At 45.9% G+C, this 16932-nt stretch overlaps 1 protein-coding gene across 2 annotated transcripts in view; it reads left to right on the top strand.

Moving 5' to 3' along the window:
- Nucleotides 1–16932, top strand: part of fyco1a (FYVE and coiled-coil domain autophagy adaptor 1a) — a 33650-nt gene that overhangs the window by 5034 nt on the left and 11684 nt on the right. For both annotated transcript variants that reach the window (XM_013135071.4, XM_013135072.4), the window contains exons 5-14: nucleotides 3618–3724; nucleotides 5278–5421; nucleotides 5530–5623; nucleotides 6065–8578; nucleotides 9447–9539; nucleotides 10345–10463; nucleotides 10651–10818; nucleotides 12356–12505; nucleotides 13182–13411; nucleotides 15769–15910. In XM_013135071.4, the coding sequence (XP_012990525.2) occupies nucleotides 3618–3724; nucleotides 5278–5421; nucleotides 5530–5623; nucleotides 6065–8578; nucleotides 9447–9539; nucleotides 10345–10463; nucleotides 10651–10818; nucleotides 12356–12505; nucleotides 13182–13411; nucleotides 15769–15910 (3761 nt within the window). The remainder of the gene's footprint in view (nucleotides 1–3617; nucleotides 3725–5277; nucleotides 5422–5529; nucleotides 5624–6064; nucleotides 8579–9446; nucleotides 9540–10344; nucleotides 10464–10650; nucleotides 10819–12355; nucleotides 12506–13181; nucleotides 13412–15768; nucleotides 15911–16932) is intronic.

Below are 16932 nucleotides of genomic sequence, written 5' to 3' on the forward strand. Positions count from 1 at the left end.
AAAAGACTGGAAAAGTTGTGTAATGCTTAAAAATTAAAACTGATGATATATCACACGACTAATTAGGTCATTTGGCCAAAGGTCAGTAACATGATTGGGTATTAAAAGATCATTCCAGAGTGGCTGGGTCTGTCAGAAGGGTTCACCACTCTGAAAGACTGCACAGGCAATTAGTGCAACAATTTAAGAATAACGTTTCTCAATGTAAAATTGCAACGAGTTTGGGGATCTCATCATCTATGGTGCATAACATCATTAAAAGATTCAGAGAATCCAGATAAATCTCTGTATGCAAGAGACAAGGCTGAAAACCAATATTGGATGGCTGGGATCTTTGGGCCCTCAGGCGACACTGCATTCAAAACAGACACGATTCTGTGGTGGAAATCACTGCATGGGCTCAGGAACACTTCTGAAAACCATTGTCTGTGAACATAGTACGTCGCTGCATCTACAAATTAAAGTAAAAACTCTTAACATGCAAAGAAGAAACCATATATAAACAAGATCCAGAAACCCAGTTTCCTTTTCTGGGCCCCAGCTCATTTAAGATGGACTAGTGCGAAGTGGAAGACTGTCCTGTGGTCTGACAATTCAAAATTGTAAAATATTTTTGCTAATCATGGACGCTGCGTCCTCCGGACTAAAGAGGAGAGGGACCATCCGGCTTGTTATCAGCACACAGTTAAAAAGCCAGCATCCGTGATGGTATGGGGGTGCATTAGCAGTGCACATGGCGTGGGTGACTTGAATCTGTGAAGGCATCATTAATGCTGAACAATATATATAGGTTTTGGAGCAACATGCCGCCATCCAGACAATGTCTTTTTCTGGGACGGTCTTGCTTTTTCAGCAAGACAATGCCAAACCACATTCTGCACCTATTATAACAGCATGGCTCCGTAGTAAATTAGTCTGGGTGCTAAACTGGCCTGTCTGCAGTCCAGACCTATCACTCATTAAAAACATTTGCATTATGAAACGGAAAATACAACAAAAGGGACCCAAAACTGTTGAGCAGCTGACATCCTATATCAAGCAAGAATGGGAATACATTTCACTTTCAAAACTACAGCAGTGGGTCTCCTCAGTTTCCAAACGCTTAGAGTATTGTTAAGAGGTGATGCAACTCAGTGGTAAACATGCCCCTGTCCCAATTTTATGGAAACATGTTATTGGTATCAAATTCAAAATGGGCACATATTTTTCCAAACTTTTCTCAGTTTTAATATTTCATCATCATCATCATCATCATCTTCCGCTTATCCGGGGGCCGGGTCGCGGGGGCAGCAGTCTAAGCAGAGATGCCCAGACTTCCCTCTCCCCAGACACTTCCTCAAGCTCTTCCGGGGGGACACCGAGGCGTTCCCAGGCCAGCCGGGAGACATAGTCCCTCCAGCGTGTCCTAGGTCTTCCCCGGGGCCTCCTCCCGGTGGGACGGGACCGGAACACCTTCCCAGGATGGCGTTCCAGAGGCATACGAAACAGATGCCCAAGCCACCTCAGCTGACCCCTCTCGATGTGGAGGAGCAGCGGCTCTACTCTGAGCTCCTCCCAGGTGACCGAGCTTCTCACCCTATCTCTAAGGCACAGGTGTCAAACCGGTTCCACGGAGGGCCGAGTGTCTGCAGGTTTTTGCTCTCTCCTTGTACTTGATTGGTTAATTAGGTCACTGATTGGTTAGTTTCTACCCTCACCTGGTTGTGTAGGTATGAACTAGGAACCAATTTATAGGAAAAACCAAAAACCTGCAGACACTCGGCCCTCCGTGGAACCGGTTTGACACCCATGCTCTAAGGGATCGCCCAGCCACCCTGTGGAGAAAGCTAATTTCGGCTGCCTGTATCCGGGATCTTGTCCTTTCGGTCATGACCCAAAGCTCATGACCATAGGTGAGAGTAGGAACGTAGATTGACCGGTAAATCGAGAGCTTCGCCTTGCGGCTCAGCTCTTTCTTCACCACGACAGACCGATACATCGACCGCATTACTGCAGAAGCTGCACCGATCCGTCTGTCAATCTCCCGTTCCATCCTTCCCTCACTCGTGAACAAGATCCCTAGATACTTAAACTCCTCCACTTGAGGCAGGCACTCTCCACCAACCTGAAGTGGGCAAGCCACCCTTTTCCGATTGAGGGCCATGGCCTCGGATTTGGAGGTACTGATTCTCATCCCCACTGCTTCACACTCGGCTGCAAACCGTCCCAGTGCATGCTGAAGGTCCTGGTTTGAAGGGGCCAACACGACAACATCATCCGCAAAGAGCAGAGACGAAATCGTGTGGTCCCCAAACCTGACACCCTCCAGCCCCTGGCTGCACCTAGAAATTCTGTCCATAAAAATTACGAACAGAACCGGCGACAAAGGGCAGCCCTGCCGGAGTCCAACATGCACTGGGAACAAGTCTGACTTACTGCCCGCAATGCGAACAGAGCTCCTGCTTCGGTCGTACAGGGACCTGACAGCCCTTCGCAAAGGACCCAGGACCCCATATTCCCGAAGCACTCTCCACAGGATGCCACGAGGGACACAGTCTAATGCCTTCTCCAAATCCACAAAACACATGTGGATTGGTTGGGCAAACTCCCATGAACCCTCCAACACCCCGTAGAGGGTATAGAGCTGGTCCAGTGTTCCACGGCCCAGACGAAAACCACACTGTTCCTCCTGAATCCGAGGTTCTACCATCGGCCGTATTCTCCTCTCCAGAACCCTGGCATAGACTTTCCCGGGGAGGCTGAGAAGTGTGATCCCCCTATAGTTGGAACACACCCTCCGGTCCCCCTTCTTAAAAAGAGGGACCACCACCCCGGTCTGCCATCCCAGAGGCACTGTCCCCGACCGCTATGCGATGTTGCACATGCGTGTCAACCAAGACAGCCCCACAACATCCAGAGACTTGAGGTACTCAGGGCGGATCTCATCCTTGCCACCGAGGAGTTTCTTGACTACCTCTGTGACTTCAGCCCGGGTGATGGACGAGTCCACCTCTGAGCCCTCATCCTCTGCTTCCTCACTGGATGACGTGACGGCGGGATTGAGGAGGTCCTCGAAGTATTCCTTCCACCGCCTGACGACATCCCCAGTTGAGGTCAACAGCTGCCCACCTCTACTGTAAACAGCGTTGGTAGGGCACTGTTTCCCTCTCCTGAGGCGCTGGACGGTTTGCCAGAATCTCTTCGAGGTCAGCCGATAGTCCTTCTCCATGGCCTCACCGAACTCCTCCCAGGCCCGAGTTTTTGCCTCCACAACCACCCGGTATTTCATATGTTGTTTTTGTATTATTTTCAATGAAATATAGGGATACATTATTTACACATCATTGCATTCTGTTTTTATTTTCATTTTACACAGCGTCCCAACTTTTTGGAATTCTGCTTGGATAATATCCATGACGCACAGACCTTTTGTATGTCAGCATGTCATTGAATGGAAAATGACATATAAACCATTTTGGAAGAAAGAAAATTACACATTTGTTTGAACTACTCCCTTTAATCAAAACAGTCAAGGAAATTTAAAAACACATTATGCTCTTTTAGGGCCATGTTGGTGCTGGAGGTAAATACCTTGTTTTGCTATGCAGCACTCTGAATCCTTTACTTTGTCATTTCAGCTGAAGACTTCTCTGGGAAAAGGCAGAGCTTTCATTCGCTACTCCCTGGTGCACCAGCGACTGGCTGACACCCTGCAGCAGTGCCTAATGAACCAGAGGGTTACCAGGTGAAACTCAACAACAGCTTAGGATTCACTGAGGAACATGGTGCAAACCCTTGAATTGAAAAGGGCTTGATGTCTAACTTCACAACTGGGAACTGAAAGGTTCCATGTGTCAGGTCATAGGGTTTTGGTTAACATGTTGGGCATGAACTATTTAGCTAAATTAATAGACTGTTTTATATTTGTGTTCTCTTAGACACTATACAGTATGCTGTAAGAACAGTCCAAATCTCAGAATAGCGCAGTGGATTACATGAGTATTAATCCCATTTTTACATTTTTATCTGCTTCACAAAGGGTGATATAAATTTATTTAATTGTATTTTCTGTTATTGGTCTGCACAAAATACTCCATTAGCTCAAACTTAATAACAATTATATGTATTCTTTGCACTGGAAAAACTACATTTTAGCACTGGAAAAACTTCATTTTAGCAATAGAATAACTAAAATGTAATTGTTTCTTTCTTGGGTTTGGCCAAGAAAGTCAACAGATTCATTTCAACACTAGGTTGCACCTTTGAAGGTCTAATAGAAACAGCAGTGACTGGTAGAGGGTTAACAATATCAACAACAGACATTTAGTATGACTTTAAGCATGGGCAAGTGAATAATCGTGTTGTAGAAGACCCAAAGGTAGAGTTGTTCTTCAAACGCTGAGTTAAAGCACAGAAACATGCCTTCAGAGTCAGAGGAGGCAATGTAGTTAGTTAGCAGCAGCGTTATAGTTTTCACCAAAAGAGAGATAATCACAGATGAAATGATCTGAAGGACCTGGAAAGATTAGGTGTGTTGGAATGGTATTAAACTACTTTCTATATGTTGTTCAGTCTGGTAAATTTAGGTATAGGCCCAGTGCCTTGCAAAGTACTGAAAACAGAGAGGACACTTAATTATGGTTGATTCCCATAAATCATTAATGAATTACAATTTATTCCAAGGTACCTGCTGTTATTAATTTTTGTACAGCCTTTTGTGCCAATCTTTATGAAGAATGACAGTTTTGGAGGCAACTGTAATTACATTGTTACAAGCCTTTATTTTCAGTCTTGCCATGATTGCCAATACCCTGACATAAGCTGATCAGAGAGACTAGTGGAAAAAATAAGGCAAAAGCCAGTCGTGCAAAGCATACTGAAGAAGACTGACAGCTTTAATTAGTTCCAAATAAGTTTCCAATCTGTATTGATTAAAGAGGGTAAATATTTACCTAATCATATTTTCAGTAGTATTTATTTCTGTGAACTTCCCACTTCACAATGTTTTGTCAAGATTCTTGACAAAAGATATAAAAAAAATGTATGCTCACCTATCAACCCACTGGTAAATCAATTGTTTCTGGTAAACTGTATTTCCTCCCTGATTCTCGACAACACCTTTGATTTCTCTTCCCTTGTGGTGTTTTACTTCTGTAATCTCTGTTTCCCTCAGATGAGTAAACACAGTGTGTCTGGGGGGTTACTGGAAATGGCAAGTGAATGCAATGTGAACGCACATGATTGTGTATGTGTGTAACTCACCTCTCATTCTGTATGCGCATATCCTACTCCGCGCAGTGACTGGTACTACGCTCGCAGCCCTTTGCTGAAGTCCCATCTCAGCGTCGACATCATTAACCACCTGTATGAGCTCAACGAGGTCCAGTTTGATGTGGCCTCCAGGGGTCACGACCTTGACTCATCCTGGCCCACCTTTGCAAGGTAACCTATCGCGTGCGCCTCACGATCAAGGCGCTATGCCTTTGGATTGTGATTACCCTGGACTGTGTCGCTCCATCATGTGTTGCTTGTGTGTTTTATAATGACCAGGAGGACCCTGGGCACACCCAACTCACCTGGCCACATGTGGAAACCACCTAGTCGCAGCTCCAGCATTAACAGTCTGGCCAGCACATACTCTCAGGTATTCATATAGCCACGCCCTCCTACTCAGAGTTTTGACTGGGATGCAGTAAACTTGTTCAATTGGCAATATGACAGAAGACGTTTCTGATCAAGCCGTGACAAATGTGTTATATTCTCCTCTAGCCATCCTAGTGTCTTTCGCTTTTTAAATAGTACTGCAATTGCACAGATTTTTTAACCCATGACATAAACGCAATTTAGTAAGTTCATGTAATTTCATTTAATACATTGTGTTACATCTAGCATGTTTGATCTCAAAGTTCCAAAACGTGCCATGGCATTTTCTGTTTTTCCCCCAACAGTATGCTTAATGGTCCATGTTTTTCGAAAGTTCAGTATTTGTAGACAGTTCTCCGTGGATCACATTTGGATGACCGTTAAGCATATTGTTTTCTCTGTTTCTTCCTCCCCACCATACAAACAACATCTCCTCCCCTAGCAAGCGCAAGATTTCCATGGCAGCCCAGACTATGGGCCTGGCATGCTGAGTGAGCTGAACGAGTCATTGCCTTCGGGCGTGGAGGTGAGCATGTTGGACGAGCTCCGTCTAGAACTGGACCGGTCTGAGCTGAAGCAGCGGGAACTCCTGGACAAGGTGCGTCAGATGGGGGAGGAGGGCGCCGAGCTACGGGGTGTGGTGGTGGAGCTCCAGAGGCAGCTGGACGTGTCACTGACCGCCCAGGAGGAACACCAGGGGCTCCAAGGGGCCCTGAAAGCCTTGGAGGCACGGGAAGTGGCCTTGTCCCGTGAGCTGGAGGCCCTGAGGACTGGAGAGAAAGCTAAAGAGGCAAACCAGTGCCACCTCCAGGAGAAGCTGGCAGCTGCTGAGGCGAAGAATGTGGACCTGATGGCAAAACTGGATGCAGTGTTGAATGAAAAGGGCCAGCAGGCAACTAGCTACTTTGACTCAGCACAGAAGATCCACGAGCTGCTGGACAGACTGAAGGAAGCAGAAAGGGGGAAGACGGAGGCTCTGGCAGAGGGAGAAGATAGAAGGAGGCAGGCTGACAGACTGGCAGACGAGCTGAGAGTCAAGGAGGTGGCAGCAAGGGAGGACAGAGCAAAACTGGAAGCTCTGTCAAAGTCTGCTTCAGAGGAGAAAGCTAGCTTTGCAGAGCGTGTGGAGGAGCAGCGCAACACCGTTGACAAGCTGCAGGGGGCCTTGAGTTTGAGAGAGAAGGAGGCCAGCAACTTGTTGAGGCAACTGCAGGACATGCAGGGAACTCTGGAGGAGAAGGAGAGACAGGCAGATGATGCCAGTAAGAGGGCGCAGGAGGATAAAGAGGAGATACAGGGAAACATGGAGAATCTGAAAGAGACCTTGGATGCGGAACTTCTTCACTTGAAGGAGCAGTTAAAAACCAGAGAAGCGGAGCTGCTCACCAGCACCCAGAGGCTCCAACATCTGGAAGTCCAGAACCAAAGCCTGACCATGGAAAGGGACGGCCTAAGGGCCAACCTTTCCGAGCTGGAGTCCGGCATCAGGGAGCAAGCCAATAAGATAGAAGAGTACAAGACCCAATGCACCAACCTGATGGAGCTGAACGGGAAGTTGCTGGTCACCGTAAAGAGAAATGAGGAACTGACGAAGGAGCTGGCGGAGAGCCGGGCAGCCCTGGACGGTGAGGTGGCTGCTCTGAGGGCCTCAGACAAGCAGCTGAGGGGCCAGCTGGACGACGCCAAGGTGACCGTGGATGAAAAAGACCGGAGGCTGCGCGAGGAGAACCGGGCCTTAGACGAAAGTCTGCAGAGGGCAGCCTTGGCCGCCGAGGTCTCAGATGCTGCCGCCAAACGTCTGGAACAAGATAACCACGCCTTGAGGGAGGAGCAGAACACGGTTAGGGCAGCACTGAGCTCCATGCAGGAGGAACTGAAGTCCATCCATGGACAGATTGGAGAGCTGGAGAAGAGCTTGGCCGCATCTCGCAGAAGTGAGGCCGGTCTGCAGGAGAAGCTAAAAGACAGGGAGGCCCAGCTGGAGAACAAGGAGAGGAGCTGTGCAGAGCTCCACGCCAGGGTGGAGGCCCTGGAGGCCAAAGGCAGAGCACTAGAGAAGGCCAAGGCTGATGCGGAAAAAGCCTGCACCAAAAAGACTAAGCAGATAGAGAGAGTCACCACTGAGAAGCAAACGTTTGAGAGAGCCCAGCTAGAGAGGATTTCTGTCCAGGCCAAGGAGAGTCAGGAGATGGTTGCCAAGGTGACGATGATGGAAGGCCAGCTGGAGGTGAACGTAAAGGAGGTGTCCAGGCTCCAAGCTGAAGTGCTGGATTTGAGGGTGCAACTGAAGACCTCTGGGGAGGACAGGATGAGAAGCCAGGCCCAGCTGGATGTGACAGAGTCCCAGAGAGATGAACTCAGGACCCTAACAGAGCAGCTTAAAGCTCAGATGCAGGAGCTTACCCAGATGCACGTGGCTGAGCTCATGCAGTGCAAAGAGAGGGAAGAGGCTCTGAGCAAGGAGCGTGAGCAGGAGGCAGCAGCCCGGGCCAAGTTGGCTTCTGCAGAGGCCTTCACCAGGGAAGAGCTGGTTGCACTCAAGGCCCAGAACGAGAGGTTGGCCATGGAGAACGCTGAGACACGTGAGGGACTCCATCGAGCTAATACAGAGATGGCAGAACTGGGGATGACCATCTGCAGACTGACTGCAGAAAAGGAGGAGGCCAAGGAAGGCTGGGAGGTGGAGGCAGGAAGGATAGGAGAGGTGGAGGAGAGGACGGCCAGGGAGCTGGAGCGGCTGGAGGCCTGCATGGCCGCAGTGCGTCAGGAGAACGCCAGCCTGAGAGATGAGCTCAGGCAGTCTGAGAACCTTCCGGCAGCCATGCTTGAGCTCCAGGACAAGTTGGAGAAAGCAGAGGGCCAGGTGAGGAACCTACAGGAATCCAGTCGGGAGGAGATTGAGGCGGTGAAGTTCCAGATGAGCTCAGAAAGCATGAATCATCAGAACCAAATTAAGGTGAGTTTGTCTTGGGTTTTTGAATGATCATTTGGTGCAATTCTGAACTGTATGTGTAGCTCAGGAATATCAATGAATAGCATTGAACCTCTAACGCTGGTAATTTGACTGGCAAATTCATAGGTACACTCACAACAGCTGCCTGGTTTTGTGATAGAACATTTCCATAGTAATTCAAATTATGCTAATTAGGATCATGCAATAGAATATATCTGTTGTAATATCATTTGAGGTAATTCGACAGATCACAGCACTGATGGGAGAGGCTATGTGGACTTGCCTGGTTGCGCATCTGAGTCGAGTGAACCAAACCAGAAAGGCCAACTTGATTTGGCAGGAGAATGAACAGACTTGAGCACAATGGGTTCTTTGACTAGTAGTGGTGAGGTTTAAATAGTTTACACGCAGGTCATTTTGTTTGCTAATTTAATAGGCCTTTTTTTTTTAGCTAGCTGAAGTTAGCTTGCCTACTTCTTGTCTATCCCTGGGCAGTTGTATTTTAAAGAATGTCACTGATGTCACAGGTATTAAATACTATTTAGACTGTAAAAAACTACACAGATATGACAGTAAACACATTGATATTCTTCCAAACGTCCAATGAACTACGGTGTGGATGACTTCACAGTTCACTCTGCAACTCAACTCTCAGATGCTAATCATAAGTCATCTTTTTTCAGGACAGGCCTGTTTGCATAGCCCCTCTCAGCACAGATGGATATCTACACTTCCTACTTTTCATTTCTGGTTTCAGTTAATGCTTTTGTAATTAGAGGTACATTTGCAGTCGCTACCAGTCAACCTGTTATCCCATCATAGAAAGGGGAAGTCTGTTCATTCTATTTCTGTGTTTTTGCTTCCCATCCAGAACCTAAATGATGAACTGGGGATATTGAAAGTCCAGCTGCCTAAAGAGCAGGAGAAAGTTTCTAGTCTGGAGGTGAAGGTTGCTGAGTTAGAGGTCTGTATCACCAACTGATTACATTATTCCCATATGACAGAAGGCATTTAATTACAGTAAATAAACTGTTTAATTACAGTAAATATGTCCCTTTTCTAGATATAAGACTTTTTGATATACTGGAATAGAATATTGGCGAATTGGCACATCTGTATACCACCATCTATAGAACAAAATGACATGGTTGACATTTATAGCTGAAATGCGGAAAGCAAATCATAAGTGACGTTTCGTAGAACCAGTTTTAGTGTGTCATGTGATCATGAAAAACTGTAATACTTGAGCACAGTTGCGTCATTAGGCCTGGGCGTCCGGGGCTATAGCCCCAGATCTCAAAGTGACCAAAAAAATCTATATATAATAAAGAAATAGCCCCTGATCTAGTCACCTATAATTCCGATCGCGCATTATGACATTGTAGACGTGTAGGCCGCTAGCGTGTACATAGACATGTTCCACATGTCCATTCAGAACCCAGTACTTTCTGGGTGGGGCGGGGCAGTCCTGAATGTACTGTGATCCTAGCGACGCCTCTGCACGAGCACTAGAGCTCATCGATCAGTGGCTGAGCTTTCCTCTTCCTACTCAGATAGGATGTGACACATTGTTAATAGTCGGTTCGTCCTGTTAAACCTTTCTATCGTTTTTGAGGGAAGGAGCATGGTAGGCAGATTCATTTACAAAACATTGCTGCCATCTTAACCAATCAAACTGAAGACCATTGACTGTTGGGTAAGAGGGTTAAAGTTCACTTGAGATTATTTCTTTATTTAATTAGTGTATGTTGTGGCTATTTCTGATAAAGAGGGCGAATGAGGAGTACTCACAGCTGATTGTAGAGAAGGATGCTCACATCACAAAGACGGAAGCAGCCATTCGTCAGACTGAGGAAGAGATTCAGCAACTGAGACAATCGGTCACCAGGTAAGACAATAACCCCTGGTTTTTGCCTCTGTCTTTGGGACACCAATAAAAAAAATGCCTCATACACAGTGTGCAAGACAACACCGTTGACTGTTCTCTTATGTGTGTGGAGAACAGTTAAAGATAATGCTGTCAAATGTAATGTAATTGTAATCACTCACTCATCCATTTTCCTAATCCTATTCAGTGCAGAGGAAGCTCTTGCAGCGGTACAGGCAGTCCGTGAGGAGCTTAAGCAGAAACTGGAGCAGGCCGAGGTTGAGAAGCATAATCATTACCTCAGGACGACCGCAGAGATTGATGACCTCTACCGAACCAAAAGTACCCTAGAAGAGCGCCTCATTGAACTGATCAAGTACGTACGTAGTTTCTGTTCCTCTGCACATGTCCTTGGGAAAAAGAGATGGCAGCTGTACCTTTTATCTATAGAGGGGGGTGGGGGGTGCTTTGTTTTGAACTTTAACAGGTGTTGTCCTCCCGTTGGTTTGGGTGATTAAATGGCAGATTATGCCCTCTTGGCTGGGTGTATAGTAGGAGAGTGAAACAAAGGAGTGGGGCAAACTAACAGGTTTTTTGGAGCAAGAAATATTTAAAAATCATTCAATCAAATTGTCACCAAGTGCTTTTACAAAACACCCAGCCTGAAACCCCAACAGTGTTGAAGCACAGTGGATAGGAAAAATGCCCTAAAAGTGGACGAAATTTTCGAAGACATCTAGAGAGGAACCAGGCTCGGAGGGGTGACCAGTCCTCTTCTGGCTTTGCCGGGTGAACATTTTAAGAGTACAAGTTGTAATAATTAATAAATGCATGGGGTTTGTGTCCAGAGTCTATAAAACCTAATCCAGGTCAGAAGCATGACCAGATGGATGAGGACAGGGACAACCTGGGGGGGAATGATGAGTGAAGTGGCAGCTGGAATCATGATGTATCGTCTTGATCTGCAGCACAACCAGGAGGACTTTGGACAGGGACAGTAACGAGTCTTTTGAGTCTGGTACTCTGGAAGTGCACTTCTGTGAGAGTGTGAAAGGATTGGTTAGGGGTTTCCAACATGGCGAAGTGGGCGTCTAGCCTATCGGTGGCCAAGTTGATAGAACCACTGCAGGTTCAGGGTCTAACTTGGTAGACAAAACAGTGATTCTGCAGTGATAGGAAATGTGACTGAATATGTAGATGAACGCATTTTCTGTGCAGGTGTCACTTTTTCCGTAAGATAATCAAGTCTGACATTTCAGTGTGGAAATTACAAACTACTTGTTCCACTGCAACAGGGTGTCAAATTTATGTCTGTATATAGATTATCCAATAATTTCAGATCTACATTAAGTGTCTAGGAATAGTTGATTTGGAATTCAGAAAGGGTACAAGATATGGAGAAAGAGTGAGTGACTCTCTAATCTGCTTACTATTCCTCACTTGTTTTGGGAGTCATTGATGCTCCTCTGTCTCTCTTTGTCTCTGCCAATTCCTAACAGTGTCAACTCCCCTGTAGTCTTTTCTGTTTACAGTCTTCATTTAGTCCTTCACTTTTCCCTATTCCAACTGTGTTTTAGCGGAGATGCAATCCCAGAACGGGTCGTACGTGCACTTCAGTTAAAACAATCATGAGTTATGGTTAAGTTTAGCCTTCAAACATGCAAAAACCATACAAATATTTGATTGGCTCATTACAATTAAGCCATGCCTGAATGAACCTGATGGAGCAGATGTTAACCATGCCATGGTGCTCTCTGATGAACTGACAAAACATTCAGCCATACAGAACTGCTGCTCTTTCATGACACTACGTCCTGCAGTCTAACCCATGTGTCTCTCCGTCTGTTTTCTCTTTTTCACTCTTTGGCTTTCATGGGTTTGTTTTCCATCTGCGTGTGCCCTCTCCCTGGCAGGGATAAGGATGTTCTGTGGCAGAAGTCAGACGCGCTGGAGTTTGAGCAGAAGCTGCGGGCAGAGGAACGCTGGCTGCAGGACAGAGAGACCACCCACTGCCTGGGCTGCCAGGGCCAGTTCACCTGGTGGCTTCGCCGGCACCACTGCAGGTGTGCATTATGAGGACACGCCCTCAGTAGGCGGCCATGTTGTGTCGCGTTTTGGGGACCTTCTGTTGACATGTATTACCACTTCAGCAGCCGACTGCTCAGGCTTGTCTTATAGAGAGTCGGTGATTGACAGTCGGTCGTTGACTGTGGAAAGATTTGTATTGTGACTTTCATTGGGGTCACTGTTAGAATTTTGTTAAACTTTCTCGCTAGGTGGGTTATTGAGAATATCAGCGATTTAGTCACAGGGGTCAGCTCTGTTGGCCTACAGGTGATTCTATATTTAAATGTCCATTTTAGCAATTAAAAGTAACGCTCCAGGCATTTGTGACCTGAAAATCAATTGTATTTCCAGTTGTGTATTTGTGAGAAATCATGTTTCCTGAAAACAACACATGTTTTCTCTGGAGTGAGGTTAATTTCCCTGATCTTGTGTTCCCAACACAAAAAGTGTAGAAATTGCGTGTTGACTACTGAAACAGCTACAAAACCTCTTGAGACAGTTCCTGTAGGTCCCAGTGTGCCAGTCATGTCCATTATAAAACTCTGTGTGATCCCCTTTAATGCTTTTGAACATTGATAAAATAGTTTACAGAATTGAGATCACCTTAGTGGTTTCAGGTTCTGAGTGGATGTTCTAACCATAGTGAAACCAGAATCCCAATTCTCCTTTCAGGCTGTGCGGTCGCATCTTCTGCTACTACTGCAGCAACCACTTTGTAAAGACAAAGCACAGCGGGAAGAAGGAGCGTTGCTGCAGGGAGTGTTACACCCAGCACAGCGCCATTGTGGAGAGGTTCACTGAGGGCGAGCTGAGCCCCTCCGAAATCGAGCCTCCTCCCCCTAGAGTTGGGCCACACCCGCCCCCTGAACCTGCCCCCTACATTCCCACTCCCCGGGTTACAGGTAGGTGGACAGAAAACAGCATTTACACATGCTCACACACATACAGCGGGGAGAACAAGTATTTGATACACTGCCGATTTTGCAGGTTTTTTCCACTTACAAAGCATGTAGAAGTCTGTAATTTATATCATAGGTACTCTTCAACTGTGAGTGACGGAATCTAAAACAAAAATCCAGAAAATCACATTGTATGATTTTTAAGTAATTAATTAGCATTTTATTGCATGATTTAAGTATTTGATACATCAGAAAAGCAGAACTTAATATTTGGTACAGAAACCTTTGTTTGCAATTACAGAGATCACACGTTTCCTGTAGTTCTTGACCAGGTTTGCACACACTGCTGCAGGGATTTTGGCCCACTCCTCCATTCAGACCTTCTCCAGATCCTTCAGGTTTCGGGGCTGTTGCTGGGCAATACAGACTTTCAGCTCCCTCCAAAATTTGTGTTCAGGTCTGGAGACTGGCTAGGCCACTCCAGGACCTTGAGATGCTTCTTACGGAGCCACTCCTTAGTTGCCCTGGCTGTGTGTTTCGGGTCGTTGTCATGCTGGAAGACCCAGCCACGACCCATCTTCAATGCTCTTACTGAGGGAAGGAGGTTGTGGGCCAAGATTTCGCGATACATGGCCCCATCCATCCTCCCCTCAATACGGTGCAGTCGTCCTGTCCCCTTTGCAGAAAAGCATCCCCAAAGAATGATGTTTCCACCTCCATGCTTCACGGTTGGGATGGTGTTCTTGGGGTTGTACTCATCCTTCTTCTTCCTCCAAACACGGCAAGTGGAGTTTAGACCAAAAAGCTCTATTTTTATCTCATCAGACCACATGACCTTCTCCCATTCCTCCTCTGGATCATCCAGATGGTCATTGGCAAACTTCAGACGGGCCTGGACATGCGCTGGCTTGAGCAGCGGGACCTTGCGTGTACTGCAGGAATTTAATCCATGACAGCGTAGTGTGTTACTAATGGTTTTCTTTGAGACTGTGGTCCCAGCTCTCTTCAGGTTATTGACCAGGTCCTGCCGTGTTGTTCTGGGCTGATCCCTCACCTTCCTCATGATCATTGATGCCCCACGAGGTGAGATCTTGCATGGAGCCCCAGACCGAGGGAGATTGACCGTCATCTTGAACTTCTTCCATTTTCTAATAATTGCGCCAACAGTTGTTGCCTTCTCACCAAGCTGCTTGCCTATTGTCCTGTAGCCCATCCCAGCCTTGTGCAGGTCTACAATTTTATCCCTGATGTCCTTATACAGCTCTCTGGTCTTGGCCATTGTGGAGAGGTTGGAGTCTGTTTGATTGAGTGTGTGGACAGGTGTCTTTTATACAGGTAACGAGTTCAAACAGGTGCAGTTAATACAGGTAATGAGTGGAGAACAGGAGGGCTTCTTAAAGAAAAACTAACAGGTCTGTGAGAGCCGGAATTCTTACTTGTTGGTAGGTGATCAAATACTAATGTCATGCAATAAAATGCAAATGAATTATTGAAAAACCATACAATGTGATTTTCTGGATTTTTGTTTTAGATTCCGTCTCTCACAGTTGAAGTGTACCTATGATAAAAATTACATACCTCTACATGCTTTGTAAGTAGAAAAACCCGCAAAATCAGCAGTGTATCAAATACTTGCTCTCCCCACTGTACACAAATACATGTGCCCTTGTAGAGGTCTTTTTCACACACACTCACCAAGGGGATGCTGTTTGAAACAAGGTCACAGGGGGGACATTTGTATGGATAAAAACTATTTTTTCCACAGTTGCTTTGGCCTTCTCTCAAGGCAGTGAAAAGTAGTTTTGTTTTGAGTCACAACAGGTTCTGAAAACCTATGAACATCTGTACACTGCAACATAACAAGGAAAACCTCTGTCATTCTTTGTCATTGAAGAGGTCTCATTTCTGTCAGTCTTGTTGTGAACAAAAGGGGAAAGAGGGAACTCCTTTCAGGGATTGGGGGCTGAATTACTATTTTGTATCTACTTTGTTCTCACTATTTTCATTTTATCCGGTTGACCTGACAATCACTTTCAATTTCTTTTACCGACAAGTGAAAGTGTACGTCCACAGAATACGTTTATTTTCATAGTCCGCAAAGGTCAGGTCTGTTGTGGAAGGTTATAGAACAGCCAGGCCCAATTGCAATGTCATCACAAATACATCATCTGGAAGACAGGGTAAGATGGCAAGTTAAAAGACAAACGCAAGTAAAAACTTTGACAGAAAATACGTATTTGTTACGTTAAAATACCACAGTGGCTTTTTGTCCGTGTACATCGTCTGGTATTAAAATAGGCATCACTTCCTGTTCCTTTTATGTCATGACGTTCATTTACAACGGCTTGTTTCTTGTGCAGTATCGGATCCTGGAACGAAGTCTGAAGACGGGGCCTATGACATCATCACAGAGGAGGAAGTGAATGGCATTTACGACAGCGACTCACTGTCTCAAGCCACCGCGGGTTCACTAGAGGGGGACCAGGACATACGGCCAAACACGTGAGTGCGAGTAGGCATGGACAGAAACACATGAACACTTACGCTAAAATGCACACTTGATTCCAAAGTGAATTGACACGACAGAGCCTAAAGAAAAACGGTATGTACTCATTCCGTGACGAAAACATAATTCAGTCAGTTTAGCAGACACTGCTATCCAGACCGACTTATATGAGCAATTAGGGTTAAGTATCTTTCTCAAAGGCACACCGACTGGCCAAGGAGGAGCCATGGGTTTGAGTAAATTCATGCATTGTGATTTAAGACATCAGGATTTACGAGTATAATTTCTACCATCTCCTGTTCTAGGGAATCTTCTAGTTTTATACCCTTGAGATTTGGTCTGATCTCCCTCTTGTCTCTGAGGAGACTTGTTATCAAAAACAGATCATGAACAAAAGGGAGCAATATTGGCCAGATTATTCTGTGACTCATCACAGCAGTGGTCAGTAAGTCACCCTGTTCTCTTTAATCTGTCCTCTGAGAAACCTAGAGTTAGATATTTCTCATTTCACTTGGTGTTCTTGTGATATAGTTGCTCAAACTTTGACAAAGCCACAAAGGCAGGTAAGAAAATGGGATTTGTCTGTCAATTACATTCTAGCCTGACATTATTATTAAAAAAAATCCCTTTTTAACTTGATAGTATCCAATCCACAACCTTGTCTCATAGCAGCCAGTCCATCTGTCTTTAGAGAATTTAAGATTAGGACATGTGTTCCCCAAAACATGGCAAGTCGTGCTGTTTAGTAAACCCGCTCACACAACTCAGGAAGTTGTATACCTTCCTTTAGTGAGCTTGAAGATGCCCGACCCACCACATTGAGTTCCTAGAGGGCTTTAAGGAAATCCGTGCTGGCTATCCCTCCCCAACACAGGTAGTGATGAGCTAGTGAGCATGGCCCCTTTGGGACTTTTTGTAAACACAAGCAGCACTGATGCATGTAGCGCCGTATAATGCTGTGCTGTTGGGGAGACTTGCTTCATTTTTGATGTGTCTGTGAGATGCGTGTTTGAAACTG

Source organism: Esox lucius, chromosome 8 (genome assembly GCF_011004845.1).
Source record: "Esox lucius isolate fEsoLuc1 chromosome 8, fEsoLuc1.pri, whole genome shotgun sequence".
NCBI lineage: Eukaryota > Metazoa > Chordata > Actinopteri > Esociformes > Esocidae > Esox > Esox lucius.